The 21575-nt window shown below is 50.3% G+C and overlaps 1 protein-coding gene across 1 annotated transcript in view; it reads left to right on the top strand.

The window, feature by feature from the left end:
• Nucleotides 1-21575, top strand: part of MPDU1 (mannose-P-dolichol utilization defect 1) — a 23951-nt gene extending 2376 nt beyond the window's left edge. Inside the window, exons 2-7 of the mRNA XM_056553647.1 lie at nucleotides 16921-16986; nucleotides 18504-18636; nucleotides 18715-18800; nucleotides 18911-19029; nucleotides 21047-21157; nucleotides 21332-21575. Coding sequence (XP_056409622.1) covers nucleotides 16921-16986; nucleotides 18504-18636; nucleotides 18715-18800; nucleotides 18911-19029; nucleotides 21047-21157; nucleotides 21332-21466 — 650 coding nt within the window. The 3' untranslated portion in view covers nucleotides 21467-21575. The remainder of the gene's footprint in view (nucleotides 1-16920; nucleotides 16987-18503; nucleotides 18637-18714; nucleotides 18801-18910; nucleotides 19030-21046; nucleotides 21158-21331) is intronic.

Raw genomic sequence — 21575 nt, 5'->3', positions numbered from 1 at the left:
AGGGGCACCTACCCCTACTATATGATATATACCTGACACCTCCACTGTGGACTGTACCACGTGACTGAGGGGCACCTACCTCTACTATATGATATATACCTGACACCACGTCTATGGACTGTACCACCTGACTGAGGGGCACCTACCCCTACTGTATGATATATACCTGACACCTCCACTATGGACTGTACCACCTGACTGAGGGGCACCTACCCTACTATATGATATATACCTGACACCTCCACTATGGACTGTACCACCTGACTGAGGGGCACCTACCTCTACTATATGATATATACCTGACACCTCCACTATGGACTGTACCACCTGACTGAGGGGCACCTACCCCTACTATATGATATATACCTGACACCTCCACTATGGACTGTACCACCTGACTGAGGGGCACCTACCCCTACTATATGATATATACCTGACACCTCCACTATGGACTGTACCACCTGACTGAGGGGCACCTACCCCTACTATATGATATATACCTGACACCTCCACTATGGACTGTACCTCCTGACTGAGGGGAACCTACCTCTACTATATGCTATATACCTGACACCTCCACTATGGACTTTACCACCTGACTGAGGGGCACCTACCTCTACTATATGATATATACCTGACACCTCCACTATGGACTGTACCACCTGACTGAGGGGAACCTACCCCTACTATATGATATATACCTGACACCTCCACTATGGACTGTACCACCTGACTGAGGGGCACCTACCCCTACTATATGATATATACCTGACACCTCCACTATGGACTGTACCACCTGACTGAGGGGCATCTACCTTACTATATGCTATATATCTGACACCTCCACTATGGACTGTACCACCTGACTGAGGGGCACCTACCCCTACTATATGATATATACCTGACACCTCCACTATGGACTGTACCACCTGACTGAGGGGCACCTACCCCTACTATATGATATATACCTGACACCTCCACTATGGACTGTACCACCTGACTGAGGGGCACCTACCCCTACTATATGATATATACCTGACACCTCCACTATGGACTGTACCACCTGACTGAGGGGCACCTACCTCTACTATATGCTATATATCTGACACCTCCACTATGGACTGTACCACCTGACTGAGGGGGCACCTACCCCTACTATATGATATATACCTGACACCTCCACTGTGGACTGTACCACCTGACTGAGGGGCACCTACCTCTACTATATGCTATATATCTGACACCTCCACTATGGACTGTACCTCCTGACTGAGGGGCACCTACCCCTACTATATGATATATACCTGACACCTCCACTGTGGACTGTACCACCTGACTGAGGGGCACCTACCCTACTATATGATTTATACCTGACACCTCCACTGTGGACTGTACCACCTGACTGAGGGGCACCTACCCTACTATATGATATATACCTGACACCTCCACTGTGGACTGTACCACCTGACTGAGGGGCACCTACCCCTACTATATGATATATACCTGACACCTCCACTGTGGACTGTACCACCTGACTGAGGGGCACCTACCTCTACTATATGCTATATATCTGACACCTCCACTATGGACTGTACCACCTGACTGAGGGGCACCTACCTCTACTATATGATATATACCTGACACCTCCACTATGGACTGTACCACCTGACTGAGGGGCACCTACCCCTACTATATGATATATACCTGACACCTCCACTGTGGACTGTACCACCTGACTGAGGGGCACCTACCTCTACTATATGCTATATATCTGACACCTCCACTATGGACTGTACCACCTGACTGAGGGGCACCTACCCCTATTATATGATATATATCTGACACCTCCACTGTGGACTGTACCACCTGACTGAGGGGGCACCTACCCCTACTATATGATATATACCTGACACCTCCACTATGGACTGTACCACCTGACTGAGGGGCACCTACCCCTACTATATGATATATACCTGACACCTCCACTATGGACTGTACCACCTGACTGAGGGGCATCTACCTTACTATATGATATATACCTGACACCTCCACTATGGACTGTACCACCTGACTGAGGGGCACCTACCTCTACTATATATGTACCTGACACCACCTCTATGGACTGTACCACCTGACTGAGGGGAACCTACCCCTACTATATGATATATACCTGACACCTCCACTATGGACTGTACCACCTGACTGAGGGGCACCTACCCCTACTATATGATATATACCTGACACCTCCACTGTGGACTTTACCACCTGACTGAGGGGCACCTACCTCTACTATATGATATATACCTGACACCTCCACTATGGACTGTACCACCTGACTGAGGGGCACCTACCCCTACTATATGATATATACCTGACACCTCCACTGTGGACTGTACCACCTGACTGAGGGGCACCTACCCCTACTATATGATATATACCTGACACCTCCACTATGGACTGTACCACCTGACTGAGGGGCACCTACCTCTACTATATGATATATACCTGACACCTCCACTATGGACTGTACCACCTGACTGAGGGGAACCTACCCCTACTATATGATATATACCTGACACCTCCACTATGGACTGTACCACCTGACTGAGGGGCACCTACCCTACTATATGATATATACCTGACACCTCCACTGTGGACTGTACCTCCTGACTGAGGGGCACCTACCTCTACTATATGATATATACCTGACACCTCCACTATGGACTGTACCACCTGACTGAGGGGCACCTACCCCTATTATATGATATATACCTGACACCTCCACTGTGGACTGTACAACCTGACTGAGGGGCACCTACCCCTACTATATGATATATACCTGACACCTCCACTATGGACTGTACCACCTGACTGAGGGGCACCTACCCCTACTATATGATATATACCTGACACCTCCACTATGGACTGTACCACCTGACTGAGGGGCACCTACCCCTACTATATGATATATACCTGACACCTCCACTGTGGACTGTACCACCTGACTGAGGGGCACCTACCTCTACTATATGATATATACCTGACACCTCCACTATGGACTGTACCACCTGACTGAGAGGTACCTACCCCTACTACATGATATATACCTGACACCTCCACTATGGACTGTACCACCTGACTGAGGGGCACCTACCCCTACTATATGATATATACCTGACACCTCCACTATGGACTGTACCTCCTGACTGAGGGGAACCTACCTCTACTATATGCTATATACCTGACACCTCCACTATGGACTGTACCACCTGACTGAGGGGCACCTACCCCTACTATGTGATATATACCTGACACCTCCACTATGGACTGTACCAACTGACTGAGGGGCACCTACCCCTACTATATGATATATACCTGACACCTCCACTATGGACTGTACCACCTGACTGAGGGGCACCTACCTCTACTATATGCTATATACCTGACACCTCCACTATGGACTGTACCTCCTGACTGAGGGGAACCTACCCCTACTATATGATATATACCTGACACCTCCACTATGGACTGTACCACCTGACTGAGGGGCACCTACCTCTACTATATGCTATATATCTGACACCTCCACTATGGACTGTACCACCTGACTGAGGGGCACCTACCTCTACTATATGCTATATATCTGACACCTCCACTATGGACTGTACCACCTGACTGAGGGGCACCTACCTCTACTATATGATATATACCTGACACCTCCACTATGGACTGTACCTCCTGACTGAGGGGAACCTACCTCTACTATATGCTATATACCTGACACCTCCACTATGGACTGTACCTCCTGACTGAGGGGAACCTACCCCTACTATATGATATATACCTGACACCTCCACTATGGACTGTACCACCTGACTGAGGGGTACCTACCCCTACTATATGATATATACCTGACACCTCCACTTTGGACTTTACCACCTGACTGAGGGGAACCTACCCCTACTATATGATCTATACCTGACACCTCCACTATGGACTGTACCACCTGACTGAGGGGAACCTACCTCTACTATATGATATATACCTGACACCTCCACTATGGACTGTACCACCTGACTGAGGGGGCACCTACCCCTACTATATGATATATACCTGACACCTCCACTATGGACTGTACCACCTGACTGAGGGGCATCTACCCCTTCTGTCAGTCGCCCTAATAATGTCACCGTACACGTCGGTCGCCCTAATAATTTCACCGTACACGTCGGTCGCCCTAATAATGTCACCGTACACGTCGGTCGCCCTAATAATGTCACCGTACACGTCGGTCGCCCTGATAATGTCACCGTACACGTCGGTCGCCCTGATAATGTCACCGTACACGTCGGTCGCCCTAATAATGTCTCCGTACACGTCGGTCGCCCTAATAATGTCACCGTACACGTCGGTCGCCCTGATAATGTCACCGTACACGTCGGTCGCCCTGATAATGTCACCGTACACGTCGGTCGCCCTAATAATGTCTCCGTACACGTCGGTCGCCCTAATAATGTCTCCGTACACGTCGGTCGCCCTAATAATGTCTCCGTACACGTCGGTCGCCCTGATAATGTCACCGTACACGTCGGTCGCCCTGATAATGTCTCCGTACACGTCGGTCGCCCTGATAATGTCTCCGTACACGTCGGTCGCCCTGATAATGTCTCCGTACACGTCGGTCGCCCTGATAATGTCTCCGTACACGTCGGTCGCCCTGATAATGTCTCCGTACACGTCGGTCGCCCTGATAATGTCTCCGTACACGTCGGTCGCCCTAATAATGTCTCCGTACACGTCGGTCGCCCTAATAATGTCTCCGTACACGTCGGTCGCCCTAATAATGTCTCCGTACATGTCGGTCGCCCTAATAATGTCTCCGTACACGTCGGTCGCCCTAATAATGTCTCCGTACACGTCGGTCGCCCTAATAATGTCTCCGTACACGTCGGTCGCCCTAATAATGTCTCCGTACACGTCGGTCGCCCTAATAATGTCTCCGTACACGTCGGTCGCCCTAATAATGTCACCGTACACGTCGGTCGCCCTGATAATGTCACCGTACACGTCGGTCGCCCTGATAATGTCACCGTACACGTCGGTCGCCCTGATAATGTCACCGTACACGTCGGTCGCCCTAATAATGTCTCCGTACACGTCGGTCGCCCTAATAATGTCACCGTACACGTCGGTCGCCCTAATAATGTCTCCGTACACGTCGGTCGCCCTAATAATGTCTCCGTACACGTCGGTCGCCCTAATAATGTCTCCGTACACGTCGGTCGCCCTAATAATGTCACCGTACACGTCGGTCGCCCTAATAATGTCTCCGTACACGTCGGTCGCCCTAATAATGTCACCGTACACGTCGGTCGCCCTAATAATGTCACCGTACACGTCGGTCGCCCTAATAATGTCACCGTACACGTCGGTCGCCCTAATAATGTCACCGTACACGTCGGTCGCCCTAATAATGTCTCCGTACACGTCGGTCGCCCTAATAATGTCACCGTACACGTCGGTCGCCCTAATAATGTCACCGTACACGTCGGTCGCCCTAATAATGTCTCCGTACACGTCGGTCGCCCTAATAATGTCACCGTACACGTCGGTCGCCCTAATAATGTCTCCGTACACGTCGGTCGCCCTAATACCTGTGCCCATCTCTGGCTGGAAGGTTACGCAGGTTTAATTTGTGTTCACCTCAGGACAATTAAATTCAATAATATATTAATAAACCAGAAAAAATAATTACCAAAAAACTAAACCACACATCCACTTAGGACTGTACCACTTACCCCTGCAGATAGATAGATGTACCATACATCCACTTAGGACTGTACCACTTACCCCTGCAGATAGGTAGATGTACCCTAAACACTATGGACTGTACCACATACCCCTGCAGATAGGTAGATGTACCCCCCACACTATGGACTGTACCACTTACCCCTGCAGATAGATAGATGTACCCCACACACTATGGACTGTACCACATACCCCTGCAGATAGGTAGATGTACCCCCCACACACTATGGACTGTACCACTTACCCCTGCAGATAGATAGATGTACCCCCCACACACTATGGACTGTACCACTTACCCCTGCAGATAGGTAGATGTACCCCCCACACACTATGGACTGTACCACATACCCCTGCAGATAGGTAGATGTACCCCCCACACACTATGGACTGTACCACTTACCCCTGCAGATAGATAGATGTACCCCCCACACACTATGGACTGTACCACATACCCCTGCAGATAGATAGATGTACCCCCCACACACTATGGACTGTACCACTTACCCCTGCAGATAGGTAGATGTACCCCCCACACACTATGGACTGTACCACATACCCCTGCAGATAGATAGATGTACCCCACACACTATGGACTGTACCACATACCCCTGCAGATAGGTAGATGTACCCAACACACTATGGACTGTACCACATACCCCTGCAGATAGGTAGATGTACCCCACACACTATGGACTGTACCACTTACCCCTGCAGATAGATAGATGTACCCCACACACTATGGACTGTACCACTTACCCCTGCAGATAGATAGATGTACCCCACACACTATGGACTGTACCACATACCCCTGCAGATAGGTAGATGTACCCCCCACACACTATGGACTGTACCACATACCCCTGCAGATAGGTAGATGTACCCCCCACACACTATGGACTGTACCACATACCCCTGCAGATAGGTAGATGTACCCCCCACACACTATGGACTGTACCACTTACCCCTGCAGATAGATAGATGTACCCCCCACACACTATGGACTGTACCACTTACCCCTGCAGATAGGTAGATGTACCCCACACACTATGGACTGTACCACTTACCCCTGCAGATAGATAGATGTACCCCCCACACACTATGGACTGTACCACTTACCCCTGCAGATAGGTAGATGTACCCCACACACTATGGACTGTACCACTTACCCCTGCAGATAGGTAGATGTACCCCACACACTATGGACTGTACCACTTACCCCTGCAGATAGGTAGATGTACCCCACACACTATGGACTGTACCACTTACCCCTGCAGATAGGTAGATGTACCCCACACACTATGGACTGTACCACATACCCCTGCAGATAGGTAGATGTACCCCCCACACTATGGACTGTACCACTTACCCCTGCAGATAGGTAGATGTACCCCACACACTATGGACTGTACCACATACCCCTGCAGATAGGTAGATGTACCCCACACACTATGGACTGTACCACTTACCCCTGCAGATAGGTAGATGTACCCCACACACTATGGACTGTACCACTTACCCCTGCAGATAGGTAGATGTACCCCCCACACTATGGACTGTACCACTTACCCCTGCAGATAGGTAGATGTACCCCACACACTATGGACTGTACCACATACCCCTGCAGATAGGTAGATGTACCCCACACACTATGGACTGTACCACTTACCCCTGCAGATAGATAGATGTACCCCACACACTATGGACTGTACCACATACCCCTGCAGATAGATAGATGTACCCCACACACTATGGACTGTACCACTTACCCCTGCAGATAGGTAGATGTACCCCACACACACACTATGGACTGTACCACTTACTCCTGCAGATAGGTAGATGTACCCCACACACTATGGACTGTACCACATACCCCTGCAGATAGGTAGATGTACCCCCCACACACTATGGACTGTACCACTTACCCCTGCAGATAGATAGATGTACCCCACACACTATGGACTGTACCACATACCCCTGCAGATAGGTAGATGTACCCCACACACACTATGGACTGTACCACTTACCCCTGCAGATAGGTAGATGTACCCCACACACACTATGGACTGTACCACTTACTCCTGCAGATAGGTAGATGTACCCCACACACACTATGGACTGTACCACTTACTCCTGCAGATAGGTAGATGTACCCCACACACACTATGGACTGTACCACTTACTCCTGCAGATAGGTAGATGTACCCCACACACTATGGACTGTACCACTTACCCCTGCAGATAGATAGATGTACCCCACACACACTATGGACTGTACCACTTACCCCTGCAGATAGGTAGATGTACCCCACACACTATGGACTGTACCACTTACCCCTGCAGATAGATAGATGTACCCCACACACACTATGGACTGTACCACTTACTCCTGCAGATAGGTAGATGTACCCCACACACTATGGACTGTACCACATACCCGTGCAGATAGGTAGATGTACCCCCCACACTATGGACTGTACCACTTACCCCTGCAGATAGGTAGATGTACCCCACACACTATGGACTGTACCACTTACCCCTGCAGATAGGTAGATGTACCCCACACACTATGGACTGTACCACATACCCCTGCCGATAGGTAGATGTACCCCACACACTATGGACTGTACCACATACCCCTGCAGATAGGTAGATGTACCCCACACACTATGGACTGTACCACTTACCCCTGCAGATAGGTAGATGTACCCCCCACACTATGGACTGTACCACTTACCCCTGCAGATAGGTAGATGTACCCCACACACTATGGACTGTACCACATACCCCAGCAGATAGGTAGATGTACCCCACACACTATGGACTGTACCACATACCCCTGCAGATAGATAGATGTACCCCCCACACACTATGGACTGTACCACTTACCCCTGCAGATAGATAGATGTACCCCACACACTATGGACTGTACCACTTACCCCTGCAGATAGATAGATGTACCCCCACACACTATGGACTGTACCACTTACCCCTGCAGATAGGTAGATGTACCCCCCACACACTATGGACTGTACCACTTACCCCTGCAGATAGGTAGATGTACCCCACACACTATGGACTGTACCACATACCCTGCAGATAGGTAGATGTACCCCCCACACTATGGACTGTACCACATACCCCTGCAGATAGGTAGATGTACCCCACACACTATCGACTGTACCACTTACCCCTGCAGATAGGTAGATGTACCCCCACACACTATGGACTGTACCACATACCCCTGCAGATAGGTAGATGTACCCCCCCACACACTATGGACTGTACCACTTACCCCCTGCAGATAGGTAGATGTACCCCACACACTATGGACTGTACCACATACCCCTGCAGATAGGTAGATGTACCCAACACACTATGGACTGTACCACATACCCCTGCAGATAGGTAGATGTACCCCACACACTATGGACTGTACCACTTACCCCTGCAGATAGATAGATGTACCCCCCACACACTATGGACTGTACCACTTACCCCTGCAGATAGGTAGATGTACCCCCACACACTATGGACTGTACCACATACCCCTGCAGATAGGTAGATGTACCCCCACACACTATGGACTGTACCACTTACCCCTGCAGATAGGTAGATGTACCCCACACACTATGGACTGTACCACATACCCCTGCCGATAGGTAGATGTACCCCACACACTATGGACTGTACCACTTACCCTGCAGATAGGTAGATGTACCCCACACACACTATGGACTGTACCACATACCCCTGCAGATAGGTAGATGTACCCCACACACACTATGGACCTGTACCACTTACCCCTGCAGATAGATAGATGTACCCCACACACACTATGGACTGTACCACTTACCCCTGCAGATAGATAGATGTACCCCACACACTATGGACTGTACCACTTACCCCTGCAGATAGGTAGATGTACCCCACACACACTATGGACTGTACCACTTACCCCTGCAGATAGATAGATGTACCCCACACACACTATGGACTGTACCACATTACCCCTGCAGATAGGTAGATGTACCCCCCACACACTATGGACTGTACCACTTACCCCTGCAGATAGGTAGATGTACCCCACACACTATGGACTGTACCACATACCCCTGCAGATAGGTGGATGTACCCCACACACACTATGGACTGTACCACTTACTCCTGCAGATAGGTAGATGTACCCCACACACTATGGACTGTACCACATACCCCGTGCAGATAGGTAGATGTACCCCCACACACTATGGACTGTACCACTTACCCCTGCAGATAGATAGATGTACCCCACACACACTATGGACTGTACCACTTACCCCTGCAGATAGGTAGATGTACCCCACACACTATGGACTGTACCACTTACCCCTGCAGATAGGTAGATGTACCCCACACACTATGGACTGTACCACTTACCCCTGCAGATAGGTAGATGTACCCCACACACTATGGACTGTACCACATACCCCTGCAGATAGGTAGATGTACCCCACACACTATGGACTGTACCACTTACCCCTGCAGATAGGTAGATGTACCCCACACACACTATGGACTGTACCACTTACCCCTGCAGATAGGTAGATGTACCCCACACACTATGGACTGTACCACTTACCCCTGCAGATAGATAGATGTACCCACACACACTATGGACTGTACCACTTACTCCTGCAGATAGGTAGATGTACCCCACACACTATGGACTGTACCACATACCCGTGCAGATAGGTAGATGTACCCCCACACACTATGGACTGTACCACTTACCCCTGCAGATAGGTAGATGTACCCCACACACTATGGACTGTACCACTTACCCCTGCAGATAGATAGATAGATAGATGTACCCCCCACACACTATGGACTGTACCACTTACCCCTGCAGATAGGTAGATGTACCCCCCCACACACTATGGACTGTACCACTTACCCCTGCAGATAGGTAGATGTACCCCCCACACACTATGGACTGTACCACTTACCCCTGCAGATAGATAGATGTACCCCACACACTATGGACTGTACCACATACCCCAGCAGATAGGTAGATGTACCCCACACACACTATGGACTGTACCACATACCCCTGCAGATAGGTAGATGTACCCCCCACACACTATGGACTGTACCACTTACCCCTGCAGATAGGTAGATGTACCCCACACACTATGGACTGTACCACATACCCCAGCAGATAGGTAGATGTACCCCCCACACACTATGGACTGTACCACTTACCCCTGCAGATAGGTAGATGTACCCCCCACACACTATGGACTGTACCACTTACCCCTGCAGATAGGTAGATGTACCCCACACACACTATGGACTGTACCACATACCCCTGCAGATAGGTAGATGTACCCCACACACTATGGACTGTACCACGTACCCCACACACTATGGACTGTACCACTTACCCCTGCAGATAGGTAGATGTACCCCACACACTATGGACTGTACCACTTACCCCTGCAGATAGGTAGATGTACCCCACACACTATGGACTGTACCACTTACCCCTGCAGATAGGTAGATGTACCCCACACACTATGGACTGTACCACTTACCCCTGCCGATAGGTAGAGGTGCCCCACACACTATGGACTGTACCACATACCCCTGCAGATAGATAAATGTACCCCACACACTATGGACTGTACCACATACCCCTGCCTATAGATAGATGTACCCCACACACTATGGACTGTACCACATACCCCTGCAGATAGATAGATGTACCCCACACACTATGGACTGTACCACATACCCCTGCAGATAGATAGATGTACCCCACACACTATGGACTGTACCACATACCCCTGCAGATAGATAGATGTACCCCACACACTATGGACTGTACCACATACCCCTGCAGATAGATAGATGTACCCCACACACACTATGGACTGTACCACTTACCCCTGCAGATAGGTAGATGTACCCCACACACTATGGACTGTACCACATACCCCTGCAGATAGGTAGATGTACCCCACACACTATGGACTGTACCACATACCCCTGCCGATAGGTAGATGTGCCCCACACACTATGGACTGTACCACTTACCCCTGCAGATAGGTAGATGTACCCCACACACACTATGGACTGTACCACATACCCCTGCAGATAGATAGATGTACCCCACACACTATGGACTGTACCACTTACCCCTGCAGATAGGTAGATGTACCCCACACACTATGGACTGTACCACATACCCCTGCAGATAGATAGATGTACCCCACACACTATGGACTGTACCACTTACCCCTGCAGATAGGTAGATGTACCCCACACACTATGGACTGTACCACATACCCCTGCAGATAGGTAGATGTACCCCCCACACACTATGGACTGTACCACTTACCCCTGCAGATAGGTAGATGTACCCCCCACACACTATGGACTGTACCACATACCCCTGCAGATAGATGGATGTACCCCACACACTATGGACTGTACCACATACCCCTGCAGATAGGTGGATGTACCCCACACACACTATGGACTGTACCACTTACCCCTGCAGATAGGTAGATGTACCCCACACACTATGGACTGTACCACATACCCCTGCAGATAGGTAGATGTACCCCCCACACACTATGGATTGTACCACATACCCCTGCAGATAGGTAGATGTACCACACACACACTATGGACTGTACCACTTACCCCTGCAGATAGGTAAATGTACCCCACACACTATTGACTGTACCACTTACCCCTGCAGATAGGTAGATGTACCCCACACACACTATGGACTGTACCACTTACCCCTGCAGATAGGTAGATGTACCCCACACACTATGGACTGTACCACTTACCCCTGCAGATAGGTAGATGTACCCCACACACACTATGGACTGTACCACTTACTCCTGCAGATAGGTAGATGTACCCCACACACTATGGACTGTACCACTTACCCCTGCAGATAGATAGATGTACCCCACACACACTATGGACTGTACCACTTACCCCTGCAGATAGATAGATGTACCCCACACACACTATGGACTGTACCACTTACCCCTGCAGATAGGTAGATGTACCCCACACACTATGGACTGTACCACTTACCCCTGCAGATAGATAGATGTACCCCACACACACTATGGACTGTACCACTTACTCCTGCAGATAGGTAGATGTACCCCACACACTATGGACTGTACCACATACCCGTGCAGATAGGTAGATGTACCCCACACACTATGGACTGTACCACTTACCCCTGCAGATAGGTAGATGTACCCCACACACTATGGACTGTACCACTTACCCCTGCAGATAGGTAGATGTACCCCACACACTATGGACTGTACCACATACCCCTGCCGATAGGTAGATGTACCCCACACACTATGGACTGTACCACATACCCCTGCAGATAGGTAGATGTACCCCACACACTATGGACTGTACCACTTACCCCTGCAGATAGGTAGATGTACCCCCCACACTATCGACTGTACCACTTACCCCTGCAGATAGGTAGATGTACCCCCCACACACTATGGACTGTACCACATACCCCTGCAGATAGATAGATGTACCCCACACACTATGGACTGTACCACATACCCCTGCAGATAGGTAGATGTACCCAACACACTATGGACTGTACCACATACCCCTGCAGATAGGTAGATGTACCCCACACACTATGGACTGTACCACTTACCCCTGCAGATAGATAGATGTACCCCCCACACACTATGGACTGTACCACATACCCCTGCAGATAGGTAGATGTACCCCACACACTATGGACTGTACCACTTACCCCTGCAGATAGGTAGATGTACCCCACACACTATGGACTGTACCACATACCCCTGCCGATAGGTAGATGTACCCCACACACTATGGACTGTACCACTTACCCCTGCAGATAGGTAGATGTACCCCACACACACTATGGACTGTACCACATACCCCTGCAGATAGATAGATGTACCCCACACACTATGGACTGTACCACTTACCCCTGCAGATAGATAGATGTACCCCACACACACTATGGACTGTACCACTTACCCCTGCAGATAGGTAGATGTACCCCACACACTATGGACTGTACCACTTACCCCTGCAGATAGGTAGATGTACCCCACACACTATGGACTGTACCACTTACCCCTGCAGATAGGTAGATGTACCCCACACACACTATGGACTGTACCACTTACCCCTGCAGATAGGTAGATGTACCCCACACACACTATGGACTGTACCACTTACCCCTGCAGATAGATAGATGTACCCCACACACTATGGACTGTACCACATACCCCTGCAGATAGGTGGATGTACCCCACACACACTATGGACTGTACCACTTACTCCTGCAGATAGGTAGATGTACCCCACACACTATGGACTGTACCACATACCCGTGCAGATAGGTAGATGTACCCCACACACTATGGACTGTACCACTTACCCCTGCAGATAGATAGATGTACCCCACACACACTATGGACTGTACCACTTACCCCTGCAGATAGGTAGATGTACCCCACACACTATGGACTGTACCACTTACCCCTGCAGATAGATAGATGTACCCCACACACACTATGGACTGTACCACTTACTCCTGCAGATAGGTAGATGTACCCCACACACTATGGACTGTACCACATACCCCTGCAGATAGATAGATGTACCCCACACACACTATGGACTGTACCACTTACTCCTGCAGATAGGTAGATGTACCCCACACACTATGGACTGTACCACATACCCGTGCAGATAGGTAGATGTACCCCACACACTATGGACTGTACCACTTACCCCTGCAGATAGGTAGATGTACCCCACACACTATGGACTGTACCACTTACCCCTGCAGATAGATAGATGTACCCCCCACACACTATGGACTGTACCACTTACCCCTGCAGATAGGTAGATGTACCCCCCCCACACACTATGGACTGTACCACTTACCCCTGCAGATAGGTAGATGTACCCCCCACACACTATGGACTGTACCACATACCCCTGCAGATAGATAGATGTACCCCACACACTATGGACTGTACCACATACCCCTGCAGATAGGTAGATGTACCCCCCACACACTATGGACTGTACCACATACCCCTGCAGATAGATAGATGTACCCCACACATTATGGACTGTACCACTTACCCCTGCAGATAGGTAGATGTACCCCACACACTATGGACTGTACCACATACCCCAGCAGATAGGTAGATGTACCCCACACACACTATGGACTGTACCACTTACCCCTGCAGATAGGTAGATGTACCCCACACACTATGGACTGTACCACTTACCCCTGCAGATAGGTAGATGTACCCCCCACACACTATGGACTGTACCACTTACCCCTGCAGATAGGTAGATGTACCCCACACACTATGGACTGTACCACATACCCCAGCAGATAGGTAGATGTACCCCCCACACACTATGGACTGTACCACTTACCCCTGCAGATAGGTAGATGTACCCCCCACACACTATGGACTGTACCACTTACCCCTGCAGATAGGTAGATGTACCCCACACACTATGGACTGTACCACTTACCCCTGCAGATAGGTAGATGTACCCCACACACACTATGGACTGTACCACATACCCCTGCAGATAGGTAGATGTACCCCACACACTATGGACTGTACCACTTACCCCTGCAGATAGATAGATGTACCCCACACACTATGGACTGTACCACGTACCCCACACACTATGGACTGTACCACTTACCCCTGCAGATAGATAGATGTACCCCACACACTATGGACTGTACCACTTACCCCTGCAGATAGGTAGATGTACCCCACACACTATGGACTGTACCACTTACCCCTGCAGATAGGTAGATGTACCCCACACACTATGGACTGTACCACTTACCCCTGCAGATAGGTAGATGTACCCCACACACTATGGACTGTACCACTTACCCCTGCAGATAGGTAGATGTACCCCACACACTATGGACTGTACCACTTACCCCTGCAGATAGGTAGATGTACCCCACACACTATGGACTGTACCACTTACCCCTGCAGATAGGTAGATGTACCCCACACACTATGGACTGTACCACTTACCCCTGCAGATAGGTAGATGTACCCCACACACTATGGACTGTACCACTTACCCCTGCAGATAGGTAGATGTACCCCACACACTATGGACTGTACCACTTACCCCTGCAGATAGGTAGATGTACCCCACACACTATGGACTGTACCACTTACCCCTGCAGATAGGTAGATGTACCCCCCACACACTATGGACTGTACCACTTACCCCTGCAGATAGGTAGATGTACCCCCCACACACTATGGACTGTACCACTTACCCCTGCAGATAGGTAGATGTACCCCACACACTATGGACTGTACCACTTACCCCTGCAGATAGGTAGATGTACCCCACACACTATGGACTGTACCACTTACCCCTGCAGATAGGTAGATGTACCCCACACACTATGGACTGTACCACATACCCCTGCAGATAGGTAGATGTACCCCACACACTATGGACTGTACCACTTACCCCTGCAGATAGGTAGATGTACCCCACACACTATGGACTGTACCACTTACCCCTGCAGATAGGTAGATGTACCCCACACATTATGGACTGTACCACTTACCCCTGCAGATAGGTAGATGTACCCCACACACTATGGACTGTACCACTTACCCCTGCAGATAGGTAGATGTACCCCACACACTATGGACTGTACCACTTACCCCTGCAGATAGGTAGATGTACCCCACACACTATGGACTGTACCACTTACCCCTGCAGATAGGTAGATGTACCCCACACACACTATGGACTGTACCATATCCCCTGCAGATAGGTAGATGTACCCCACACACTATGGACTGTACCATATCCCCTGCAGATAGGTAGATGTACCCCACACACTATGGACTGTACCACTTACCCCTGCAGATAGGTAGATGTACCCCACACACTATGGACTGTACCATATCCCCTGCAGATAGGTAGATGTACCCCTTTCCTCCAGTGTATAGGGGGCTGATAATAGACTTTTTCCTGACACATCTCCTCCTTTTTGTCTTGCAGTTGAATGTCTGAAACTCCTGATCAGTAAGATCCTCGGCATCGGGATCATCGTCGGCTCTGTAATGGGTAAGTGATGCCCCCAGAGGGTCTTAGGGGTGCCCCAGAAGGTCCTGCTATTAGGGGTGCCCTAGAGGATTCTGCTATTTTACCAGACATAAAAAGTATTATTTAAAAAAAGTGAAAAAGCCAAGAAAAATTTAAATTGCCCTTTTTCCCATTTTATCTCTCCCCCCCCCCCCCCCAAAAAATACATATTTGGTATCGCCGTGTGCGTAAATTTTCGAACTATCAAAATATGTTGATGATCCCGTACGGTGAAAGGCGTAAATGTAAAAAAGGGCAAAATTGCTGCATTTTTGTGTCGCATTCCAAAAAGAATTTATAAAAAGCTATGAAATAGTTACATATATATATATATATATATATATATATATATATATATATATATATATATACGCAAAAGTGGACCTGTGGACCTCCAGATGTTGCAAGACTACAACTCCCAGCATGCCCGGACAGCCATCGGCTGTCCAGGCATGCTGGGAGTTGTAGTTTTGAAACCTCTGGAGGTCCGCAGGTTGAAGACCACTGCGGCCTTCGTCATCAGCCACCACCCTTTTGTTTTGTACTCACCTCCCCTCGGCGGGAAGTTAGAGTGAGCAGTTCCAGTCCATCTATGCTGCAGGGACCGTCCGGTGGGGAGGGATAGTCGTTGGGGGCTTTCCATTTTCACCGGGGGTGGGGGGGCCTCTTCTCCGAGCTTCGGGCCCGACCCAGGACGAGTGACGTTGCCTTGACGACGACACACAGGGACGTTGCGCATGAACGGACGGTCCCTGCAGCATAGGTGGCCCGGACCAGCTCACCCTAACTTCCCGCCGAGGGGAGGTGAGTACAAAACTAAAGGGGGGGGGGGGGGGGGGTCTGGATGATGACGAGGGCCGCAGTGGTCTTCAACCTGCGGACCTCCAGAGGTTTCAAAACTACAACACCCAGCAAGCCCGGACAGCCGATGGCTGTCCGGGCATGCTGGGAGTTGTAGTTTTGCAACCTCTGGAGGTCCGCAGGTTGAAGACCATTGATGAAGGGATTAACAGGCGGAGAGTTCACTCGAGTATAAGCCGAGGGGGGGGGGGGGGCGTTTTCACCATGAAAAATTGTGCTGAAAAACTCGGCTTATACTCGAGTATATACGGTAATTGTGTTTTAAAAAGCTTGAGATTTTTTTTAAGGCCACACAATAATAGAAAATCATGTAACCATGGTGATCTTTATCATTGTACTGACCCACAGAATAAAGAAAACATGTCATTTTCTTACCGTAAAGTGTACAGCGTGAAAATAAAACCTTCCAAAATGGCGGTGTTGGTTTAAGCTCTCATATGGGTCTGTGGAGGAAAATGTAAGAGTTAGGATTTTTAGAATGTGAGGAGGAAAAAATGAAAATGCAAAAATAAAATTGGGGGGTGTCCTTAAGGGGTTACAAGTGGGTGCTGTAGAGCGTCCTGCTAATAATAAAGTATGGGGGTGCCCCCCCTCTGTGACATGACCCCCCTCCCTCTTTCCTTTTCTCCATTGCTCAGTGAAGGTGCCGCAGATCATGAAGATTGTGCGCTCGGGCACGGCAGAGGGGCTCAGCTTCCAGTCCGTTCTCCTGGAGTTATTGGCACTGTCAGGCACCATGGTGTACAGCATTACCCATGGCTTCCCCTTCAGGTGAGGCGCCCCCCTCAGGGCTCAGGTGGTATGTAACATGTGACTTGTATGGATTTACTGATCTCTGTGTCTCCGCAGCTCTTGGGGTGAGGTCCTCTTCCTCATGATACAGACGCTGATCATCGGGTTCCTGATCCAGCATCTGGGAGGACGCACCACGCTGGGTATAAGAATCATAATGGGGGTCTCCTCCTCTATGACCCTGGCGCTGCCCTCTCCTGCCACCTGAACTGGTATCTGCCGCCCCTCACTTACGCCTCTTGTATATCTCTAGGTGTCCTGTTCCTGGGTGTGTACTTCGCTATAGTCGGTGTCCTTCTGTCTCCTGTCATACCCATGGTTGCCGTCACTGTCCTACAGGCCACCAACATGCCCGCCGTCATCATTAGCCGAGTGAGTATGCACTCCTTACTGTAATCTGTACCACCCTGCAGGAGGAGGGGCAGGGTCATAGCTCCTCCTATCTGTATCACCCTGCAGGAGGAGGGGCAGGGTCATAGCTCCTCCTATCTGTACCACCCTGCAGGAGGAGGGGCAGGGTCATAGCTCCTCCTATCTGTATCACCCTGCAGGAGGAGGGGCAGGGTCATAGCTCCTCCTATCTGTATCACCCTGCAGGAGGAGGGGCAGGGTCATAGCTCCTCCCATCTGTATCACCCTGCAGGAGAAGGGGCAGGGTCATAGCTCCTCCTATCTGTATCACCCTGCAGGAGGAGGGGCAGGGTCATAGCTCCTCCTATCTGTACCACCCTGCAGGAGAAGGGGCAGGGTCATAGCTCCTATCTGTATCACCCTGCAGGAGGAGGGGCAGGGTCATAGCTCCTCCCATCTGTATCACCCTGCAGGAGAAGGGGCAGGGTCATAGCTCCTCCTATCTGTATCACCCTGCAGGAGGAGGGGCTGGGTCATAGCTCCTCCTATCTGTATCACCCTGCAGGAGGAGGGGCAGGGTCATAGCTCCTCCTATCTGTATCACCCTGCAGGAGGAGGGGCAGGGTCATAGCTCCTCCTATCTGTACCACCCTGCAGGAGGAGGGGCAGGGTCATAGCTCCTCCTATCTGTATCACCCTGCAGGAGGAGGGGCAGGGTCATAGCTCCTCCTATCTGTATCACCCTGCAGGAGGAGGGGCAGGGTCATAACCAGGGATCGACCGATTATCAGTTTGGCCGATATTCACGATTTTGGACATTATCGGTATCAGCAATTACCTTGCCAATATGCCGATAATTGATCTGCAGCGGCTTCTGCGGGGCCGGGTGGGTTGGTGGGTGGGGGGCTGAAATAGCCGATAACTTATACCGATATGCCAGTATAAGTTATCGGCTATCTGCCTGAAAGGTAACAGATTATAGGTATCGGCCCTAAAAAATCGATATCGGTCGATCCCTACTCATAACTCCTCCTCCTTGTATCACCCTGCAGGGGGAGGGGCAGAGTCATAGCTCCTCCCATCTGTATCACCCTGCAGGAGGAGGGGCAGGGTCATAGCTCCTCCCATCTGTATCACCCTGCAGGAGGAGGGGCAGGGTCATAGCTCCTCCTATCTGTATCACCCTGCAGGAGGAGGGGCAGGCACATAGCTCCTCCTATCTCTATCACCCTGCAGGAGGAGGGGCAGGCACATAGCTCCTCCTATCTCTATCACCCTGCAGGTGGAGGGGCAAACTCATGGCTCCTCCTATCTCTATCACCCTGCAGGTGGAGGGGCAGGGTCATAGCTCCTCCTATCTATATCACCCTGCAGGTGGAGGGGCAGGCACATGGCTCCTCCCATCTGTATCACCCTGCAGGAGAAGGGGCAGGGTCATAGCTCCTATCTGTATCACCCTGCAGGAGGAGGGGCAGGCACATAGCTCCTCCTATCCTATCACCCTGCAGGGGGAGGGGCAGAGTCATAGCTCCTCCTATCTCTATCACCCTGCAGGTGGAGGGGCAGGCTCATGGCTCCTCCTATCTCTATCACCCTGCAGGAGGAGGGGCAGGGTCATAGCTCCTCCTATCTCTATCACCCTGCAGGGGGAGGGGCAGAGTCATAGCTCCTCCTATCTCTATCACCCTGCAGGGGGAGGGGCAGAGTCATAGCTCCTCCTATCTCTATCACCCTGCAGGGGGAGGGGCAGAGTCATAGCTCCTCCTATCTCTATCACCCTGCAGGTGGAGGGGCAGAGTCATAGCTCCTCCTATCTCTATCACCCTGCAGGTGGAGGGGCAGGCTCATGGCTCCTCCTATCTCTATCACCCTGCAGGGGGAGGGGCAGGGTCATAGCTCCTCCTATCTCTATCACCCTGCAGGTGGAGGGGCAGGCTCATGGCTCCTCCTATCTCTATCACCCTGCAGGGGGCAGGCTTTTGAGCTGATCTGTGAATGTTGCTTAGACCTTTTATATAGTGATGACTTCTTTCTGCAGCTTATACAAGCAGTGACTAACTATAGGAATGGTCACACGGGTCAGCTATCGGCAGTGACGGTCTCGCTATTATTCCTGGGCTCCCTGGCTCGGATCTTCACTTCGGTTCAGGTAAAAGACCTCAGTTTGTGCGTGTCCTGTGTTCTCTTCCCATCACTATTGGGATATAGGTTATTAGTTTTGATACGGGGAATCCATCGTATACCTTATTATGTATATTCTATATCTGAGGACATTGTATGTTCCCCTTCTGTCACTGACTCCAGGCCTTTATTCCCCCATCAGGAGACCGGAGACCCCCTCATGGCTCTCACCTTCATAGTGTCCTCCTCATGTAATGGACTGATTTTTGCTCAGTTGCTTTACTACTGGAATGTCAGCTCTGCGGGCGACAAGAAGAAAAAGAAGAAGCGAAACTAAAGATTAGATTTTTATGTGAACATTTCCCAATCTTAGTGTGTCCATCCATGTCCTCCCCTCTGGACCCGCCGGGTTGTCCACGACTTCTGAAATTCCAATAAATTCTTAT

This window comes from Hyla sarda, unplaced genomic scaffold (genome assembly GCF_029499605.1).
Source record: "Hyla sarda isolate aHylSar1 unplaced genomic scaffold, aHylSar1.hap1 scaffold_344, whole genome shotgun sequence".
NCBI classification, from domain to species: Eukaryota; Metazoa; Chordata; class Amphibia; order Anura; family Hylidae; genus Hyla; species Hyla sarda.
Note: the sequence above shows the minus strand (reverse complement) of the source record. Positions and strands in the feature narration are given on the sequence as shown.